The following is a 22,071-nucleotide window of genomic DNA, read 5'->3' as shown; positions in this document are numbered from 1 at the left end:
AGACCTAAATGTAAGGCCAGAAACTATCAAACTCTTAGAGGAAAACATAGGCAGAACACTCTAGGACATAAATCACAGCAAGATCCTTTTGGACCCACCTCCTAGAGAAATGGAAATAAAAACAAAGATAAACAAATGGGACCTAATGAAACTTCAAAGCTTTTGCACAGCAAAGGAAACCGTAAACAAGACCAAAAGACAACCCTCAGAGTGGGAGAAAATATTTGCAAATAAAGCAACTGACAAAGGATTAATCTCCAAAATTTATAAGCAGCTCATGCAGCTCAGTAGCAAAAAAACAAACAACCCAATACAAAAATGGGCAGAAGACTTAAATAGGCATTTCTCCAAAGAAGATATACAGACTGCCAACAAACACATGAAAAAATGCTCAACATCATTAATCATTAGAGAAATGCAAATCAAAACTACAATGAGATATCATCTCACACCAGTCAGAATAGCCAGCATCAAGAAATCTAGAAACAATAAATGCTGGAGAGGGTGTGGAGAAAAGGGAACACTCTTGCACTGTTGGTGGGAATGTGAACTGGTACAGCCACTATGGAGAACAGTACGGAGGTTCCTTAAAAAACTAAAAATAGAACTACCATATGACCCAGCAATCCCACTACTAGGCATATACCCTGAGAAAACCATAATTCAAAAAGAGACATGTACCAAAATGTTCATTGCAGCTCTATTCACAATAGCCCGGAGATGGAAACAACCTAAGTGTCCATCATCGGATGAATGGATAAAGAAGATGTGGCACATATATACAATGGAATATTACTCAGCCATAAAAAGAAACGAAACTGAGCTATTTGTAATGAGGAGGATAGACCTAGAGTCTGTCATACAGAGTGAAGTAAGTCAGAAAGAGAAAGACAAATACCGTATGCTAACACATATATATGGAATTTAAGAAAAAAAATGTCATGAAGAACCTAGGGGTAAAACAGGAATAAAGACACAGACCTACTTGAGAATGGACTTGAGGATATGGGGAGTGGGAAGGGTAAGCTGTGACATAGTGAAAGAGAGGCATGGACATATATACAGTACCAAACGTAAGGTAGATAGATAGTGGGAAGCAGCCGCATAGCACAGGGAGATCAGCTCGGTGCTTTGTGACTGCCTGGAGGGGTGGGATAGGGAGGGTGGGAGAGAGGGAGACGCAAGAGGGAAGGGATGGGGGAACAGATGTATATGTATGACTGATTCACTTTGTTATAAAGCAGAAACTAAAAAAAAAAAATCTATCTAAATAATGTTTGCAAAGTAGAAGCAACAACCTATTTAAATGCATTTACCTAAAGTTTCTTTTTAGTACAAGTCCAAATTTAACTTTCTTTAAAAAGTCATTTTTAGAAAGTTTTCCTTTGTGTTGAACAACCATACCTACATGAAGCACTGCCTGTTATTTCTAAGAGCTGCCTGCTGTCTGGTTTACCGTAGGTGTGTGTGGATTAAAAATGTTCACCTGTTGGGCTTCCCTGGTGGCGCAGTGGTTGAGAGTCCGCCTGCCGATGCAGGGGACACGTGTTCATGCCCCGGTCCGGGAAGATCCCACATGCCGTGGAGCAGCTGGGCCAGTGAGCCATGGCCGCTGAGCCTGCGCGTCCGGAGCCTGTGCTCCGCAACGGGAGAGGCCACAACAGTGAGAGGCCCGCGTAACGCAAAAAAAAAAAAAAAAAGTTCACCTGTGGCTTCTCAGCATATTAACCATGTCCTAAGCTGACAGTTAAAAGAAAAACCCAAAGTAAATGGGGTTTGGCAGTAAACGAGTCGATCTTAAATTCTGACTTCTGCCTCTCCCAGCACTGTGGCCTTAAGCCTCTGTTTCCCCATGTGTTAAAATCAGAATAATTATACTGACCTGAGTAGGTTATTAAGCCATTATCTGTCAGTTCCAAATCCACCTTTTTATTCTCAGCCGTGTAATGTTAGGGACCCTACAAACCACACTTTGATTTTGAAAGCTCTGCCAACAGGGGGCGCTGAGGGACAAGAGAAGGCTGGAGGAGCCAAAGGGCTTGCTCCTTCCTGCTTGCTTCTTGCTTCTGCCAGCAACACCTCAGCAACGATTCTTGCTCCTGACAGTGGCTGCTGGATTCCAGTTCTCAGGATCCCACCCCCATCCGTTAGACTCAGCCTAATGTGTCCCCTCAGAGACATCAGCACCAGCTGCCCAGAGTCCCCACCCTCATAGCGGACCCACAAACCGGAGGATAATCACAATTGCAGAGGTTCTCCCCAAGGAGTGAGGAGTCCAAGCGTCACATTGGACTTCCCGGCCCAGGGGTTCTGCACTGGGAAGATGAGCCCCCAGGACATGTGGCCTTGAAGGCCAGTGGGGCTTCCTTTTGGAAGAGCCAGAAGGCCGTGGGAAAGAGACTCCACTCTTAAAGGGCGTGCACAAAATCTCACACTTTCCGGGACCCAGGGCAGAAGCAGTAATTTGAAAGGAGCCTGGGTCAGACCCACTTGCTTATCCCGGAGAAGCAGGAGGCAGTTAGGACTCACCCTGGGGACACAGACGCTGACAGCAAACATTTGTGGGAGCTCATCCAGCCACGAGGACACTGGTGGTAGTAAACGCCATTTCAGAATCCTCCCTTTAGCTTATTAGTGACGGGACCAGGCCCCACCCACCAGCCAGTCTGCACTAGACTTGGATCGCTCCGGGCCAAGCAGCTAGCTGGGAAGGCACACAGCACCACCGATTAGCAGGCTGCCTACTGAAGGACCCCCTGAACTCCAGCCAGGTCAGGACACAGCCCCACCCACCAGAGGGCTGGCACTAACACCTGGGACTCCTGGGTCCCCACAGCCAGAGACCCCAGGACATAAATGCACCCATTAGTGGGCTGGCACTAGCTCTAGCCTATCCCACCTGTGTGCCAACACCAACTTTGGGGCCACTGGGACCCCACAGCTAGAAACCCCAGGACCTGGATCTGCCAGTAGGCTGGCATTAGCCCTGGGACTTGACCTCAACCACCAGTGGGTGGAAACCAGCCCAGGGAGCTTCTGGGCCCACGACCCCACACACAAGCAGGCATACACAAGCCCTGGGACAACTGAGGCCCCAAAGCCAGCTGTGTCAAGACCTGGTCCTCTCACTAGCAGGCTGGTAGCATCCCATGATGTCTTGGGCCCCAGCCCTGCCCAACAGCAGAATGACCCCAGTTCTGGAACACCTCAGACTCTGCAGCCACAGCCCCACCCACCAGCAGGCTGAACTGCCTCCAGGAACCCTGGCCCAGCAGCCAGCCACCCTTGGACCTGGATCCACCCACCAGTGGGCCAGCACTAGCCCTGGGATCCCCTAGGCTTTGTAGCCAGCAGCCTCATGACCCAGCCTTGCCCACCACTGAGCTGGCACCAGCACTGGGACTCCCCTGGCCATGTAGCCAGCCATATCAGAATCCAACCCCACCCACCAGTGCCTGGCAGCCTCCACACCAGGCAGGGCCTGGCAACCAACCAGACTAGGGGGCAGCCACACCGACTGCACCCACAGTAGTCAGCCCACCACAACAGAAGGATCCATGCAGCCCACATAGGGGGCACATCTAGAGCATACAGCTCCAGTGAGCAGAGGTGAGTGAGCTTCTGGGCCCCATGGGACGTTTCTTACATAAGGGCACTTCTCCAAGATCAGAATACATAATCAACCTTCCACATATATAAAAATAAAAACAGTGAATTAGGCAAAATGAAGCAACAGTGGAATGTGTTCCAGACGAAGGAATAAGATAAAACCCCAGAAGAAGAACTAAGTGAAGTGGAGATAAGCAACGTAACCAATAAGGAGTTGAAGGTAATAGTCATAATGATGCTCAAAGAACTCAGGAGAAGAATGGATGAACACAGTGAGAAGTTTAACAAATAGTCATAAGGATGCTCAAAGAACTCAGGAGAAGAATGGATGAACACAATGAGAAGTTTAACAAAGGGTTAGAAAATATAAAGAACCAAACAGAGCTGAAGAATACAATTACTGGAATAAAAAATACATTAGAAGAAATCAACAGTATATTAGATGATACAGAAGGGGAATGGTTCAGTCAACTCAGTGGAAATTACTCAAGATGAAAAGAAAAAAGAAAAAATAATTTTAAGAAATGAGGACCATTAGGAGACCTCTGGGACAACATCAAGTGTCTTAACATTCACATTATAGTGGTCCCAGAAGGAGAGAGAGAGAGAGGGGCAGAGAACATATTTGAAGACAATAGCTGAATACTTCCTGAACCTAAAGAAGGAAACAGACACAGACACCCAGGTCCCAGAAGTACAAGGAGTCCCAAACAGGATCAAACCAAAAAGGACCAAACCAAGACATGTAATTAAAATGGAAAAAATTAAAGATAAAGAAAATTTAAAGCAGCAAGAGAAAGGCACTAAGTTACATACGAGGGAATTCCCATAAGTCTACCAGCTGACTTTTCAGCAGAAACTCTGCAGACCAGAAGGGAGTGTCATGATAGAGTTAAAGTGATGAAAGAAAAAGACCTATAACCAAAAATACTCTACCCAGCAATGCTAGCATTCAGATTTGAAGGAGAGCTCAAAAGTTTACCAGACAAGCAAAAGCTAAGAGACAGCACCATGGAACCAGCTTTACAAGAAATGTTAAAGGGACTTCTCTAAGCAGAAAAGGCCACAACTAGAAATATGAAAATTACAAAAGGAAAAATCTCACTGGAAAAGGCAAATATATAGTAAATGTAGGAGATCAACCACTTAAGAAGCTAGTAGGAAGGTTAAGACAAGGTAGTAAAATCATCTATATCCACAGTAAGTAGTTAAGGGATACACAAAACAAAAAAATATAAAATATGATGTCAAAAACATCATATCCCGTGAGAGGGACGGGGAGTGCAAGGTTGTTAAAATGGGTTCCAATTTAAGAGATCAGCAACTTAAAATAATCACATATTTATATGAATTGCTATATGCAAACTTCATGGTAATCACAAACCAAAAACCTGTAATAGATAAACACATACAAAAGAGAAAGGAATTTAAGCATAACACTAAAGATAGTCATCAAATCACAAGGGAATAGAGCAAAAGAAGAAAAAAGGAACAAAAAAGAACCACAAAACAACCCCCAAACAATGAACAAAATGGCAATAAGTATGTACCTATCAATAATTACTTTAAATGTAAATGGACTAAATGCTCCAATCAAAAGGCACAAAGTCACTGAATGGATACAAAGCCAAGACCTATCTATATGCTGTATACAAGAGATTCACTTTAGATCTAAAGACACACAGAGACTGAAAGGGAGGGGATGGAAAAAGGTACTCAATGCAAATGGAAATAACAAGAGAGGCAGAGTAGTAATACTTATATTAGATAAAATTGACTTTAAAGCAAAGACTGTAATAAAAGACAAAGAAGGACATTACATAATGATAAGTGATCAATCCAAGAAGAAGATATAGCAATTATAAATATATATGCACCCAACATAGAAGCACCTAAATACATAAAGCAAATATTAATAGACATAAAAGGAGAAGTTGACAGTAACACAACAATAATAAGAAACTGTAACAGACCATTTACATCATTGGACAGATCATCCAGATAGAAAATCAATAAGGAAACACTGGCCTTAAATGACACATTAGACCAGATAGACTTAATATATGGATATAGAACATTTCATCCAAAAGGAGCAGAATACATATTCTTTTCAAGTGCACATGGAACATCCTTTAGGATAGCTCACATGCTAGGCCACAAAACAAGTCTGAGTAAATTTTTAAAAATTGAAATAGTAGCAAGCATCTTTTCTATGCTTTCTACAAAGCTGTGAGACTAGAAATCAACTACAAGAAAAAAACTGCAAAGACACAAACACATGGAGGCTAAACTATATGCTACTAAACAACCAATGGGTCATTGAAGAAATCAAAGAGAAAATAAAAAATACCTGGAGACAAATGAAGACAAAGCATAATGATTCAAAATCTATGGCATGCAGCAAAAGCAGTTCTAAGAGGAAAGTTTATAGTGATACAAGCTTACCTCAGGAGACAAAAAAAGACTCAGATATACAACTTAACCTTACAACTAAAGGAACTAGAAAAAGAACAAACAAACCCAAAGTTAGAGAAGGAAAGAAGTAATAAAGATCAGAGCAGAAATACATTAAATAGAGACAAAAAATAGAAAAGATCAATGAAACTAAAGCTGATTCATTGAAAAGATAAATGTAATTGATAAACCTTTAACTAGACTCATCAAGAAAAAAAGGGAGAGGACCTAAATTGATAAAATCAAATAAAAAAGGAGACGTTACAACCAATACCACAGAAATACAAAGGATCATAAGAGATTACTACAAACAATTATACTCCAATAAAATGGACAACCTAGAAGAAATGGACAAATTCTTAGAAATGTACTGAATCCAAGACTGAATCAGGAAGAAATACCAAATATGAATAGACCAATTACCAGTAGGGAAATTGAATCAGTAATTCAAAAACTCCCAACAAACAAAAGCCAGATGGCTTCACAGGTGAATTCTATGAAACATTTAAAGAAAAGTTAACACCTAACCTTTTCAAATTCTTCCAAAAAATTGCAGAGGTAACAATGCTCCCAAACTCATTCTACAAGGCCAGCATCACCCTGATAGCAAAATCAGTCAAAGATATCACAAAAAAAGAAAATTACAGGCAAATATCACTGATGAACACAGAAGCAAAAACCCTCAACAAAATATTAGCAAACCAAATCCAGTAATACATTTAAAGTATTATACATCATGATCAGGTAGGATTTATCCCAGTGATGGAAGAAAGTTTCAGTATCTGCAAATCAATAAATGTAATACACCACATTGATAAATTGAAGAATAAAAATCCTACAATCATCTCAATAAATGTAGAACACTTTTGACAAAATTTAACATCCACTTATGATAAAAACAGTTAACAAAGCGGGTATACAGGAAACAGCCCTCAACATAATAAAGACCATATATGACAAGCCCACAGATAATATCCCATTCAATGGTGAAAAGCTGAACGCATTTCCTCTAAGATCAGGAACAAGATTCTTGCCACTTGTATTTAACATAGTATTGGAAGTCCTGACCACTGCAATTAGGAAGAAGTAAAACTGGCACTGTTTGCAAATGACATGATACTACATATAGAAAATGCTACAAGACACCACCAAAAGACTACTAGAACTCATATATGAATTCAGTTAAATTGCAGGACACAAAATTAATATACAGAAATCTGTTGTGTTTCTATACACTAACAGTGAACTACCAGAAAGAGAATTTTTTTTTTTTTTTTTTTTTTGTGGTACGCGGGCCTCTCACTGCCGTGGCCTCTCCCGTTGCAGAGCACAGCCTCCGGACGCGCAGGCTCAGCAGCCATGGCTCACGGGCCCAGCCGCTCTGTGGCATGTGGGACCTTCCCGGACTGGGGCACAAACCCGTGTCCCCTGCATCGGCAGGCGGACTCCCAACCACTGCACCACCAAGGAAGCCCCAGAAAGAGAAATTTAAAAAAAAATCCCATTTATAATTGTATCAATGATAATAAAATACCTGGAAATAAATCTAACTAAGGCGGTTAAAGACCTATATTCGGAAAACTATAAGACATTGATTAAAGAAATTGAAGATGACACAAACAAATGGAAAGTATACTTTGTTCTTGGATTGGAAAATTAATATTGTTAAAATGACCATACTACCCGAGGAAATCTACAAATTCAATGCAATTCCTATCAAAATACCAAGGACATTTTTCACAGAACTATAACAGATAATTCTAAAATTTGAATGGAAACACAAAAGACCCTGAAGAGCCAAAACAATCTTGAAAAAGAAGAACAATGCTGGAGGTATCACACTCTCTGACTTCAGACTATACTACAAACCTACAGTAATTGAAACAGTAGGATATTGGCACAAAAACAGACACATAGCTCAATGGAACAGAATAGAGAGCCCAGAAATGAGCCCGCACTTATACGGGCAATTAATCTATGACAAAGGAGGCAAAACTATACAATGGGGGAACAGCAGCTTCTTAAATAAGTTGTGTTGGTAAAACTGGACAGCTACATGTAAAAGAATCAAACTGGACTACTTTCTCATACCATATACAAAAATAAACTCAAAATAGATTAAAAAATTAAACTAAGACCTGAAACCATAAAACTCCTAGAAGAAAAGTTGGCAGTACACTCTTGACATCAGTCTTAGCAATGTTTTTTTGGATCTGTCTCCTCAGGTAAGGGAAACAAGATAAAAAATAAACAAATAAGACCGCATCAAACTAAAAAGCTTTTGCACAGTGAAGGAAACTATCAACAAAAGGAAAAGGCCTCCTACTGAATGGGAGAAGATATTTGCAAATAATAGATCTGATAAGGGGATAATATAAAGAATTCATAAAACTCGACATCAAAAAACCCCAAAAAACCCATTTAAAAAGCAGGCAGAGGACCTGAATAGACATTTTTTCCAGAGAAGACATACAGATGACCAACAGGCACATGAAAATATTCAGCATCACCAGTCATCAGGAAAATGCAAATCAGAAGCACAACGAGAGGGGCTTCCCTGGTGGCGTGGTGGTTGGGAGTCCGCCTGCCGATGCAGGGGGCACGGGTTCGTGCCCCGGTCCGGGAAGATCCCAAGTGCTGCGGGGCGGCTGGGCCTGTGAGCCATGGCCGCTGAGCCTGTGCATCCAGAGCCTGTGCTCCGCAATGGGAGAGGCCACAACAGTGAGAGGCCCATGTACCGCAAAAAAAAAAAAAAGCACAACGAGATACCACCTCACACCTGTCAGAATGGCTATTACCAAAAAGACAACAAATAACAATGGCTGGTAAGGATCTGGAGAAAAGGAAACAAGGGAACTCTTGTGCACCATATGACTGAGGAATTCCACTTTCAGGTATATATCCAAAGAAAATGAAAACACTAATTAGAAAAGATATATGCACCCCTATGTTTATTACAGCATTATTTACAATAGCTAAGATATGGAAGCAACCTAAGTGCCCATTATTGGATGAATGGATAAAGAATATTATATGGATAAATACAATGGAATATTACTCAGACACAAAAAATTAAATCTTGCATTTTGCAACAACATGGATGGACCTAGAGAATATTATGCTAAGTGAACTAAGTCAGACAGAGAAAGACAAATATGGTATGATTTCATTTATATGGGGAATCTAAAAAACAAGACAAATGAACAAACATCAGAAACAGAGTCATAGATACAGAGAACAAAATAGGTGGTTGCCAGAGGTGAGGGAATTCTGGAGAGGAGAATAATAGGTAAGGGAGATTAAGAGGTCCAAACTACCAGCTACAAAATAAATGTCACAGGTATGAAATGTACAGCATGGGGAATATAGTCAGTAATTTTGTAATATCTTTGTATGGTGACGGATGGTAACTAGACTTATTGTAGTGACCATTTTGTAATGCACAGAAATACTGAATCACTGTGTTCTGCACCAGGAACTCTCATAGTGTTGTAAGTCAATTATACTTCAAAAACAAACAAACAAACAAACCCATGTAAAGAGATCAGCTTTGTGATTACCAAAGGTGTGGGGTGGGGGGATGGGATGGGGGGGTTACATGAAGGTAGTCAGAAGATATAAACTTCCAGAGACAAGCTAATAAATACTAGGGATGTAATGTACAACACGATAAATATAATTAATACTGCTGTGTATTATATATGAAAGTTATTAAGAGAGTAAATCCTTAGAGTTCTCATCACAAGAAAAAAATTTTTTTTTCTATTTCTTTAATTTTGTATCTATGGGACACCATGGATGTTCACTAATCTTATTGTGGTAATCATTTCTGAAAGAAATCATACTTACTCTCTATTATGGAGCATTTTTAGGACAATCTCCTAAAATGAGACCTGAGACCCCTGGCCTCACTAAGGACTGTTCTGGTTCATAGAAACTGATGGGACTAATAGACTGTGTTGATCCCAGGTAAGATATGCTAAGATTGAGGGGCCATTGTAAATGATAGGGTGATCACTGCAAGAGGATAAATAAAAAGAAACTTTTGCAAACTCCATGCTTAGTACACATTTACTCCTCTGATATGTATCTATCAACATCCAGGGTCCAAGAGTCTTCAAGTCATCAAACTAGCCCACTTTCAGCAGAAGCCTGAAAGCAGAGAAGGTGATATTTTCATTTTATTCTTCTTGGCATTACTTGTGAGGGGAAGTAAAGAGAGAGGAAGCCTTTGACCTGTCTTACTTAGTATCCTGCTACTTTTGTGGTTGGCTTTTGTACCCTTTGATATGTACCCATCATTATTTGAGTACTTCCTTATCTTTTAGTACAAAGAGATGTTCTATCTCAAATTGTCCCTTTCCTGCCCCATCCCTGAAATCAGCCATTTCCCCAAGAAGCCCTGGTTCTTTTAGCAGAGCATGGCATTTAGAAGCCAAGATATGGGCACTGGATGTGTTCATTGTCATTGAGGTGTTGTTGCTCCCAGGCCTTCTCAGTTAGAAAGTTAAAGTATATATCTATATCTATATCTATATCTATATTTGTGTTTGCATCTATGTCTATATATATCTAGAGAGAAAGTGCAAGATATGTTTACAAACACACATTTACATCTATATGTATAAATCTATCCATGTATTGAGAACAGTGAGAACTGCTAACATCAATACCTCTAATTCCAATCCAACAAAAAAGGGTTCATTCTAGTTTTTCTTTTTGAATATCTGTAACTCCCTTCTCCAGCAGTGAGAAACCTGAATCTTATTATCATTTGTAAATTTTCTTATTTGAACCATACCCTCTGTGGTAACCAAGCTCCCATCTCTGCCTCTCCCCCACCCTATGTGGATGTCGTCCTCTCCTGCCTCAGGCTCTGATACCTTATGTTGAACCCTCATCCAGTCTGAGCCTCCTCTCCACCCCACTATGGGACTGCCCATTCTCACCCTGTTTGGGCTCTGACTGTCCATGTCATAAGCTCCCTCCTTGCACTGTAGGGCCACTCTACTCACCCTTCCTGGGCTCTGACATCCTGTGCCAAGCTGCTCCCTGGTGTGTGGACTCCCTCTTCACCCACTCAAGCTCTTACACCTCGTTCCAGGTCCTGGGCCTCCTCAGCTGCCCCTCAGCTCCCACTGGTGTAGACGCTTACCTTGCTCTGCCTCACCTTTAGGACTGACCTGTTTATAAAAGGAAGGGAAGGGCCTCCCTGGTGGCGCAGTGGTTGAGAGTCCGCCTGCTGATGCAGGGGATACGGGTTCGTGCCCCGGTCTGGGAGGATCCCATATGCCGCGGAGCGGCTGGGCCCGTGAGCCATGGCTGCTGGGCCTGCGCATCTGGAGCCTGTGCTCCGCAACGGGAGAGGCCACAACAGTGAGAGGCCCGCATACCGCAAAAAGAAAAAAAAAAAAAAAAAAAGGAAGGGAAGAGGAAGAGTCCAAATAACTCTTACATAAGAGTTGTGCTGTGAAGAACATATTTGCTGAATGTTGTTGAATTGGTGAGAAGATTGAGCTGGAGGCAATATACGTGTAGTTTCAAATGCTTCTGACTATGCTACGTAATTCTTTGTATCTGGGGAAGCATTCATTACATTCACTTGTAAACCTCCCTTAAGGCTTGGGATTGGACATATTAATCTGCTAGAGTTTGGATGGAAAAAAAGCATTCACTGGAGTAAACAAGAAAAGTAATCAAGTAGAAATCCTTTTTAAAGCTCATTTTGCTTCTTCATTCATTCTTCAGAATAAATTGCTGTACAGATTGGTCCCAGAGCTCTGAATTACAAAGCATCTAGAGTGTTCAAGACTAAGGCACTTGTTCTCTCACTTAAGGTCAACAATGAAAAGTTACTGAATAGGTCTGAGGAGGAAAAAAGCATAAGATTATAAGGACAACTTTAATTTCTAATTATCAAATTAAAAAAATCATGAGGACTTCCGGGTAAGATGGCGGAAGAGTAAGACGCGGAGATCATCGTCCTCCCCACGGATACACCAGAAATACAGCTACACGTGGAACAACTCCTACAGAACACCTACTGAACGCTGGCAGAAGACCCCAGACCTCCCAAAAGGCAAGAAACTCCCCACATACCTGGGTAGGGCAAAGCGGAGAGATTCCCGCACAGAGGATCGGTGCCAAGCGGCACCAGCCCGAGAGGCTTGTCTGCTCCCCCCGGCGGCGCTGGAAGCTGAGGCTCGGGCTTCAGTCAGAGCGCAGGGAGAGGACTGGGGCTGGCGGCGAGAACTCAGGCGGAAGGGGGCTAATGAGCCACAGCTAGCCGGCAGGGAGTCCGGGAAAACTCTGGAGCTGCCGAAAAGGCAAGAGACTTTTTCTTCCCTCTTGGTTTCCTGGTGCACGAGGAGAGGGGATTAAGAGCGCTGCTTAAAGGGGCCCCACAGACGGGCGCGAGTCGCGACTGAAAGCGCGGACCCCAGTGACGGGCGTGGGACGCTGTGGCTGCTGCTGCCGCCGCCAAGAAGCCTGTGTGCGAGCGCAGGTCACTGCCCACACTGCCCTTCCAGGAGCCTGTGCAGCCCGCCACTGCCGGGGTCCCGGGATCCAGGGGCGGCTTCGCAGGGAGAACGCACGGCGCGCCTCGGGCTGGTGCAACGTCACGCCGGCCTCTGCCGCTGCAGGCTCGCCCCGCACTCCGAGCCCCTCCCTCCCGCCCGGCCTGAGTGAGCCAGAGTCCCCGACGAGGCTGCTCCTTTAACCCTGTCCTGTCTGAGCGAAGAACAGACGCCCTCCGGCGACCTACACGCAGAGGCGGGGCCAAATCCAAAGCTGAGACCCAGGAGCTGTGAGAACAAAGAAGAGAAAGGGAAACCTCTCCCAGCAGCCTCAGAAGCAGCGGATTAAAGCTCCACAATCAACTTGATGTACCCTGCATCTCTGGAATACATGAATGGACAACAAATCATCCCAAATTGAGGAGCCAGGAGTCAGTGCTGTGCCTCTGAGGTGGGAGAGCCAACTTCAGGACACTGGTCCACAAGAGACCTCCCAGCTCCACATAATATCAAACGGCGAAAATCTTCCAGAGATCTCCATCTCAACACCAGCACCCACCTTCACTCAACGACCAGCAAGCTACAGTGCTGGACACCCTATGCCAAACAACTAGCAAGACAGGAACACAACGCCACCCATTAGCAGAGAGGTGGCCTAAAATCATAAAAAGTCCGCAGACACCCCAAAACACACCACCAGATGTGGACCTGCCCACCAGAAAGACAAGATCCAGCCTCACCCTCCAGAACACAGGCACTAGTCCCCTCCACCAGGAAGCCTACACAACCCACTAAACCAACCTTAGCCACTGGGGACAGACACCAAAAACAATGGGAACTACGAACCTGCAGCCTGCAAAAAGGAGACCCCAAACACAGTAACATAAGCAAAATGAGAAGACAGAAAAACACACAGCAGGAGAAGGAGCAAGATAAAAACCCACCAGATCTAACAAATGAAGAGGTAATAGGCAGTCTACCTGAAAAAGAATTCAGAATAATGATGGTAAAGATGATCCAAGATTCTTTTTCCCAGATCCAAAATCTTGGAAATAGAATAGACAAAATGCAAGAAACAGTTAACAAGGACCTAGAAGAACTAAAGATGAATCAAGCATTGATTAAAAACACAATACATGAAATAAAAAATACTCTAGATGGGATCAATAGCAGAATAACTGAGGCAGAAGAACGGATAAGTGAGGTGGAAGATAAAATAGTGGAAATAACTGCTGCAGAGCAAAATAAAGAAAAAAGAATGAAAAGAACAGAGGACAGTCTCAGAGACCTCAGGGACAACATTAAACGCACCCACATTCGAATTATAGGGGTTCCAGAAGAAGAAGAGAAAAAGAAAGGGACTGAGAAAATATTTGAAGAGATTATAGTTGAAAACTTCCCTAATATGGGAAAGGAAATAGTTAATCAAGTCCAGGAGGCACAGAGAGTCCCATACAGAATAAATCCAAGGAGAAATACACCAAGACACATATTAATCAAACTGTCAAAAATTAAACACAAAGAAATCATATTAAAAGCAGCAAGGGAAAAACAACAAATAACACACAAAGGAATCCCCATCAGGATAACAGCTGATCTCTCAGCAGAAACTCTACAAGCCAGAAGGGAGTGGCAGGACATAATTAAAGTGATGAAGGAGAAAAACCTGCAACCAAGATTACTCTACCCAGCAAGGATCTCATTCAGATTTGATGGAGAAATTAAAACGTTTACAGACAAGCAAAAGCTGAGAGAGTTCAGCACCACCAAACCAGCTTTACAACAAATGCTAAAGGAACTTCTCTAGGCAAGAAACACAACAGAAGGAAAAGACCTACAATAACGAACCCAAAACAATTAAGAAAATGGGAATAGGAACATACATATCGATAATTACCTTAAATGTAAATGGACTAAATGCTCCCACCAAAAGACACAGATTGGCTGAATGGATACAAAAACAAGACCCATATATATGCTGTCTACAAGAGACCCACTTCAGACCTAGAGACACATACAGACTGAAAGTAAGGGGATGGAAAAAGATATTCCATGCAAATGGAAACCAAAAGAAAGCTGGAGTAGCAATTCTCATATCAGACAAAATAGACTTTAAAATAAAGACTACTAGAAGAGACAAAGAAGGACACTACATAATGATCAAGGGATCGATCCAAGAAGAAGATATAACAATTGTAAATATTTATGCACCCAACATAGGAGCACCTCAATACATAAGGCAAATACTAACAGCCATAAAAGGAGAAATCGATAGTAACAATCATAGTAGGGGACTTTAACACCCCATTTTCACCAATGGACAGATCATCCAAAATGAAAATAAATAAGGAAACACAAGCTTTAAATGATACATTAAACAAGATAGACTTAATTGATATTTATAGGACATTCCATCCAAAAACAACAGAATACACATTTTGCTCAAGTGCTCATGGAACATTCTCCAGGATAGATCATATCTTGGGTCACAAATCAAGCCTTGGTAAATTTAAGAAAATTGAAATTGTATCAAGTATCTTTTCCGACCACAATGCTATGAGACTAGACATCAATTACAGGAAAAGATCTGTGAAAAATACAAACACATGGAGGCTAAACAATACACTACTCAATAACGAAGTGATCACTGGAGAAATCAAAGAGGAAATTAAAAAATACCTAGAAACAAATGACAATGGAGACACGACGACCCAAAACCTATGGGATGCAGCAAAAGCAGTTCTAAGAGGGAAGTTTATAGCAATACAATCCCACCTTAAGAAACAGGAAACATTTCGAGTAAACAACCTGACCCTGCACCTAAAGCAATTAGAGAAAGAAGAACAAAAAACCCCCAAAGCTAGCAGAAGGAAAGAAATCATAAAGATCAGATCAGAAATAAATGAAAAAAATGAAGGAAACGATAGCAAAGATCAACCAAACTAAAAGCTGGTTCTTTGAGAAGATAAACAAAATTGACAAACCATTAGCCAGACTCATCAAGAAAAGAAGGGAGAAGACTCAAATCAATAGAATTAGAAATGAAAAAGGAGAAGTAACCACTGACACTGCAGAAATACAAAAGATCATGAGAGATTACTACAAGCAACTCTATGCCAATAAAATGGACAACCTGGAAGAAATGGACAAATTCTTAGAAATGCACAAGCTGCCAAGACTGACTCAGGAAGAAATAGAAAATATGAATAGACCAATCACAAGCACTGAAATTGAAAGTGTGATTAAAAATCTTCCATCAAACAAAAGCCCAGGACCAGATGGCTTCACAGGCGAATTCTATGAAACATTTAGAGAAGAGCTAACACCTATCCTTCTCAAACTCTTCCAAACAATTTCAGAGGAAGGAACACTCCCAAACTCATTCTACGAGGCCACCATCACCTTGATACCAAAACCAGACAAGGATGTCACAAAGAAAGAAAACTACAGGCCAATATCACTGATGAACATAGATGCAAAAATCCTCAACAAAATACTAGCAAACAGAATCCAACAGCACATTAAAAGGATCATACACCATGATCAAGTGGGGTTTATTCCAGGAATGCAAGGATTCTTCAATATACGCAAATCAATCAATGTGATACACCATATTAACAAGTTGAAGGAGAAAAACCATATGATCATCTCAATAGATGCAGAGAAAGCTTTCGACAAAATTCAACACCCATTTATGATAAAAACCCTGCAGAAAGTAGGCATAGAGGGATCTTTCCTCAACATAATAAAGGTCATATATGACAAACCCACAGCCAGCATCGTCCTCAATGGTGAAAAACTGAAACCATTTCCACTAAGATCAGGAACAAGACAAGGTTGCCCACTCTCACCACTCTTATTCAACCTAGTTTTGGAAGTTTTAGCCACAGCAATCAGAGAAGAAAAGGAAATAAAAGGAATCCAAATGGGAAAAGAAGAAGTAAAGCTGTCACTGTTTGCAGATGACATGATACTATACATAGAGAATCCTAAAGATGCTACCAGAAAACTACTAGAGCTACTCAATGAATTTGGTAAAGTTTCAGGATACAAAATTAATGCACAGAAATCTCTGGCATTCCTATATACTAATGATGAAAAATCTGAAAGTGAAATCAAGGAAACACTCCCATTTACCATTGCAACAAAAATAATAAAATATCTAGGAATAAACCTACCTAAGGAGACAAAAGACCTGTATGTAGAAAATTATAAGACACTGATGAAAGAAATTAAAGATGATACAAATAGATGGAGAGATGTACCATGTTCTTGGATTGGAAGAATCAACATTGTGAAAATGACTCTACTACCCAAAGCAATCTACAGATTCAATGCAATCCCTATCAAACTACCACTGGCATTTTTCACAGAACTGGAGCAAAAAATTTCACAATTTGTATGGAAACACAAAAGACCCCGAATAGCCAAAGCAATCTTGAGAACGAAAAATGGAGCTGGAGGAATCAGGCTCCCTGACTTCAGACTATACTACAAAGCTACAGTAATAAGACAGTATGGTACTGGCACAAAAACAGAAAGATAGATCAATGGAACAGGATAGAAAGCCCAGAGATAAACCCATGGACATATGGTCACCTTATCTTTGATAAAGGAGGCAGGAATGTACAGTGGAGAAAGGACAGTCTCTTCAATAAGTGGTGCTGGGAAAACTGGATAGGGACATGTAAAAGTATGAGATTAGATCACTCCCTAACATCATACACAAAAATAAGATCAAAATGGATTAAAGACCTAAATGTAAGGCCAGACACTATCAAACTCTTAGAGGAAAACATAGGCAGAACACTCTATGACATAAATCTCAGCAAGATCCTTTTTGACCCACCTCCTAGAGAAATGGAAATAAAGACAAAAATAAACACATGGGACCTAATGAAACTTAAAAGCTTTTGCACAGCAAAGGAAACCATAAACAAGACCAAAAGACAACCCTCAGAATGGGAGAAAATATTTTTAAATGAAGCAACTGACAAAGGATTAATCTCCAAAATTTATAAGCAGCTCATGCAGCTCAATAACAAAAAAACAAACAACCCAATCCAAAAATGGGCAGAAGACCTAAGTAGACATTTCTCCACAGAAGATATACAGACTGCCAACAAACACATGAAAGGATGCTCAACATCTTTGCTCATCAGAGAAATGCAAATCAAAACTACAATGAGATATCATCTCACACCAGTCAGAATGGCCATCATCAAAAAATCTAGAAACAGTAAATGCTGGAGAGGGTGTGGAAAAAAAGGAACACTCTTGCACTGCTGGTGGGAATGTAAATTGCTACAGCCACTATGGAGAACGGTATGGAGGTTCCTTAAAAAACTACAAATAGAACTACCATATGACCCAGCAATCCCACTACTGGGCATATACCCTGAGAAAACCATAATTCAAAAAGAGTCATGTACCACAATGTTCATAGCTGCCCTATTTACAATAGCCCGGAGATGGAATCAACCTAAGTGTCCATCATCAGATGAATGGGTAAAGAAGATGTGGCACATATATACAATGGAATATTACTCAGCCATAAAAAGAAATGAAATTGAGCTATTTGTAATGAGGTGGATGGACCTAGAGTCTGTCATACAGAGTGAAGTAAGTCAGAAAGAGAAAGAGAAATACTGTATGCTGACACATATATATGGAATTTAAGAAAAAAAAATGTCATGAAGAACATAGGGGTAAGACAGTAATAAAGACACAGACCTACTAGAGAATGGACTTGAGGATATGGGGAGTGGGAAGGGTAAGCTGTGACAAAGTGAAAGAGCGGCATGGACATATATACACTACCAAACGTAAGGTAGATAGCTAGTGGGAAGCAGCCTCATAGCACAGGGAGATCAGCTCGGTGCTTTGTGACCGCCTGGAGGGGTGGGATAGGGAGGGTGGGAGGGAGATGCAAAAGGGAGGGGATATGGGAACATATGTATATGTATAACTGATTAAATTTGTTATAAAGCAAAAAATAAAAAATAAAATAAAATAAAATAAAAGAGAACCTTTTCCCTAAAAAAAAAAAAAATCATGAATACATTGTATATCTTGTTAACCTGCTTTAGGATGAACAGTATAAAGTAGATGGGTCGAAAATATTGTGTTACAGTTGGCGTGCTAATAAATAAGCTGGTTTATTGGTTAATAAAGTATTTATACCACTTAGACAAATCTGACTCAGTATCACTCCCTGACTTATTGCTATCACAGTAATCAATCAATAATTACTTCTTTTTATACTAAGTATAAGGTACAATATAATAAAATATAATGCTTATCTGGAGTAACTGGCTTCATCCAAGTAAGAAAAAATGTACATTATTCAAAATTCTTGTTCGTATTTAGAGGAAGGACTATTAACCAAATATTTGGGCTTTTGATTTTGGATAAACATTTTTGGTGCTGTTTAATTACTACAGAAGCTAAGATATCATGGAAATTTAATTGTCAACAAATGGTCTGAAGAGCCCAATGTGCTCCTTTGGTAGGATCAGGGCTTGGCATCACCCAATAACAGGCATCAGAGTCCGCTCAGCATCCCAAATGCCAGCCTCCAAGCACACTTGGTCGAATGAGAGCATAGGAGGGGAGGAAGATCAAGGAGAGGGGACATGGACAACCAGGCAGAAGGAAGGCAGAGGTTAATGGAAAGGGAGAAGGAAGATAGGGGAACACAAGGGAGGGGGAGGGAGTGGAAGTGGAGGAGAGAAAGAAAGGAGGAGAAAGCAGTTGAGAGGACACGTGACATGGTTATCAAAAGATGAGATGGATGATTGGAGGAGATAGAGGAAACAGAGAACGCACGTTTATGAAAACACAGGAAGATACTGCACACATAACAATTTGAAGACATGGAGACGTTTTATTGCTTATACTTTAAATTGCTAAATTTAAAGAAAAATCTCTCTGACCTATGACCCATGGTCAAGTCTGTGCAGGCTGTGCTTTGGTCTGTCCTCCCATTCCCTCTCAGGGAGTATCTTCTTGTGAAGCAAATATGAAAGTGAACTTTTGTCTTGCATTTTAATTTGTGGGTACATTAGCTTACAGAAGAAATAGGAAAAAACCCTTAGATCACACTGCCTTGAGTTTATATGACATATTTAAAGGCTTTTCATTGATATCATCCTTAATCTTTACAGTACCACTTTGAGGTAGATAGAAGATCTGTAGTTTTACCCCCATTCTGTAAAAACAAAATTAAAATGAAAACAAGAATTAAATGGTATACACACAAAATCTAGAGTAGGATGATTTGCCTTAGCTGTCCTGATTAAATCAGGGGTAACAAAACTAAGCTAATTCCGTACATTGTGGTTGATGAAAATGTTTAAAGTTGTCCAAACTACAAGCAGGGTCAATTTGGCCAAATGAAACCACATTTCAAACTTAATCTGCTGAGTGCAAAGCTATAAAGATTATGCTCTGGTTAATCTTTTAGTTCCATGACTCTTTATCTGACCATTATCCTTTGCGATGGAGATTAGCCCATAATTGCTATTGTCTGTTGACATCATCATTTTTGCTGCTAAACTTTGGCTGAAAGAGTGCCTGTCCCACAGGTGAATTACAGTCAAGAGCTTCAGGGCAGAGCCTTGCTTTCCATTTGCTCTCCACAACAGCAATCCTAAGGGTACTTCATATATCCTACGATTCCAGGTCTCTTTGTGACACCATAAAGTTAGTAGCCAGTGAAGTGTGGCGTGATGCAGCAGGCACTGGGGAGAGAGATATGAGCAGGAGGAGACACATTTCTTGCCTTTGGGGCACTTAACGTGGCTCACGAAATTGTCTGTTTCTTCTTTTTAAAACTTGCATTTCTTTGGCTTGTCTCTCTTCTAGTGAATATTATTTTTCTGGTTTCTATTTCTTTACACTGTTGTGTCATTTGCTCATTACTCTTTAAAATATTGAACTAAATAAACCCTAGAGTATTGCAAATCTGTATTTCCCTCAGAAAAGAATGTGCTTATTACCCAATGATGTGATATTCCACTGGCCTTCACAACTGAACAAGCAAAACTTTCTACAGTAAATTTGTTTTTCCAAGGCATTTAAAGTAAATCATGTGGTTTATAGCCCAACATGAAGCAAAATCTTCCCCAGAAATGCAGCATTATTGGCAAAATCCTCAAGAATCACTGAGCCTCAGGGCCAAACGTGACAATAGGGGAAGAACAGGACTCTGAGTAGTAAATGTGACTGAAATACGAATAACAAAACGTGTGGTTTTCCAGACTCACAGGATATTGGAAGACAAAACTGTGAGCACATTATAATATGCAAGAGAAGGGCCGAAAGTTGCCACTAAATTATGTGTTTTTCTGTAGCCATGCAGCTATCCTGGCACTTCGTTCCTTGTTTTTCAGATTTTCATTCTTTATTGTCTGTAATTTGGCCTGAACTGTGAGTCTCTGGTGCTCCTCCAACATGTTACTGCAAAACTGCTGCAGCTGAAAGGACAAAGAGACGGTTGGTCCATCAGTGCAATTGAATTTCTCACTTAGGCACAGTAAGACAAAGTTCATGTTAAGTAGCGACGTGATCTTGTGAATGGATGATGACAGTTGGAATGAGTAGAAATGTCTGTCCCTATATGGTGGACATATAGGGAGGAGACTGAGGAGACTGTGACTGAGAAAATGTGATGAAGACCACACCTGTCCTGAAGAATCCGATGTAGACTGGAAACTCCAGGAAGTAGGAACTTTGTCTATTCTACTCACTGCTCTATTCCCCAAGCACATAGTAGGTGCTCAATAAAGATTTCCAGAATGCATATTGGATATTATACAAGATTTGTAGACAGAGACACAATGAGACCTTTCCTTATTTCAAAAGAAACTTTGCAACTTCCAAAGTTCAAAACTGGTACACAACATCCATGTCTTTACAAATGTTACCCTTTATTTAAGAATATTTATAGTGGATTCATCCGTTGGCTAAATTCCTTCATTGAGTCAGATCAAGCATTCAGTTATGGGAACGTTTGTTGCAATATTACATTCAAGCCAGACAGATCCCAATTGAATAATTGGGATAATAATAATTGAATTGAATAAATCATATTCCAAAAGTCTATTTCTGTGTCATTGGATTATAACTCAGAACACACATTGCCATAAAATGATAGTGTACCCTACCAGCTCACAAAAGGTCACATAAACCCTAATGTACTTGAAATTAGGTAGTAATAGGGTTGTCAAGCCTAACTACAATTCAAAAGATGAATAAGGTTCTAGGAAAAAGTAGATTAAGGGGCCAGGAGCAAACCTCCCATTCTCTCCCACACCTGGGCATTCCTGCCAGGCAGTGGGAGCCACACACCAGCAGCACCGCCCATGATCCAGCACCTGCAGTGGGTAGGAGGGGAGTGTGGGTCTGTGGGACTGTGTGTGGGGGGCTTCACGGGTCCTTGAGAGCACGAGTGAGGACAGGCTCCAGCAGAGTGGAGTAGAAAGACCAG

At 41.1% G+C, this 22,071-nt stretch overlaps 2 protein-coding genes across 2 annotated transcripts in view; both read right to left on the bottom strand.

The window, feature by feature from the left end:
- The window catches only part of ARL14EPL (ADP ribosylation factor like GTPase 14 effector protein like), a 34,061-nt gene extending 31,444 nt beyond the window's left edge, over nucleotides 1-2,617 (bottom strand). Inside the window, exon 1 of the mRNA XM_060091860.1 lies at nucleotides 2,530-2,617. The gene's annotated coding sequence lies outside the window, so the exon portion shown is untranslated. The remainder of the gene's footprint in view (nucleotides 1-2,529) is intronic.
- An 18,300-nt stretch (nucleotides 2,618-20,917) lies between these two features.
- The window catches only part of LVRN (laeverin), an 83,364-nt gene continuing 82,210 nt past the window's right edge, over nucleotides 20,918-22,071 (bottom strand). The window contains exon 20 of the mRNA XM_060091859.1: nucleotides 20,918-21,058. Within this exon, the coding sequence (XP_059947842.1) occupies nucleotides 20,918-21,058 (141 nt within the window). The remainder of the gene's footprint in view (nucleotides 21,059-22,071) is intronic.

This window comes from Mesoplodon densirostris, chromosome 3, assembly GCF_025265405.1.
Source record: "Mesoplodon densirostris isolate mMesDen1 chromosome 3, mMesDen1 primary haplotype, whole genome shotgun sequence".
Lineage (NCBI taxonomy): Eukaryota > Metazoa > Chordata > Mammalia > Artiodactyla > Ziphiidae > Mesoplodon > Mesoplodon densirostris.
The sequence above is the reverse complement of the archived record's forward strand: the minus strand, read 5'-3'. Positions and strand labels throughout refer to the sequence as shown.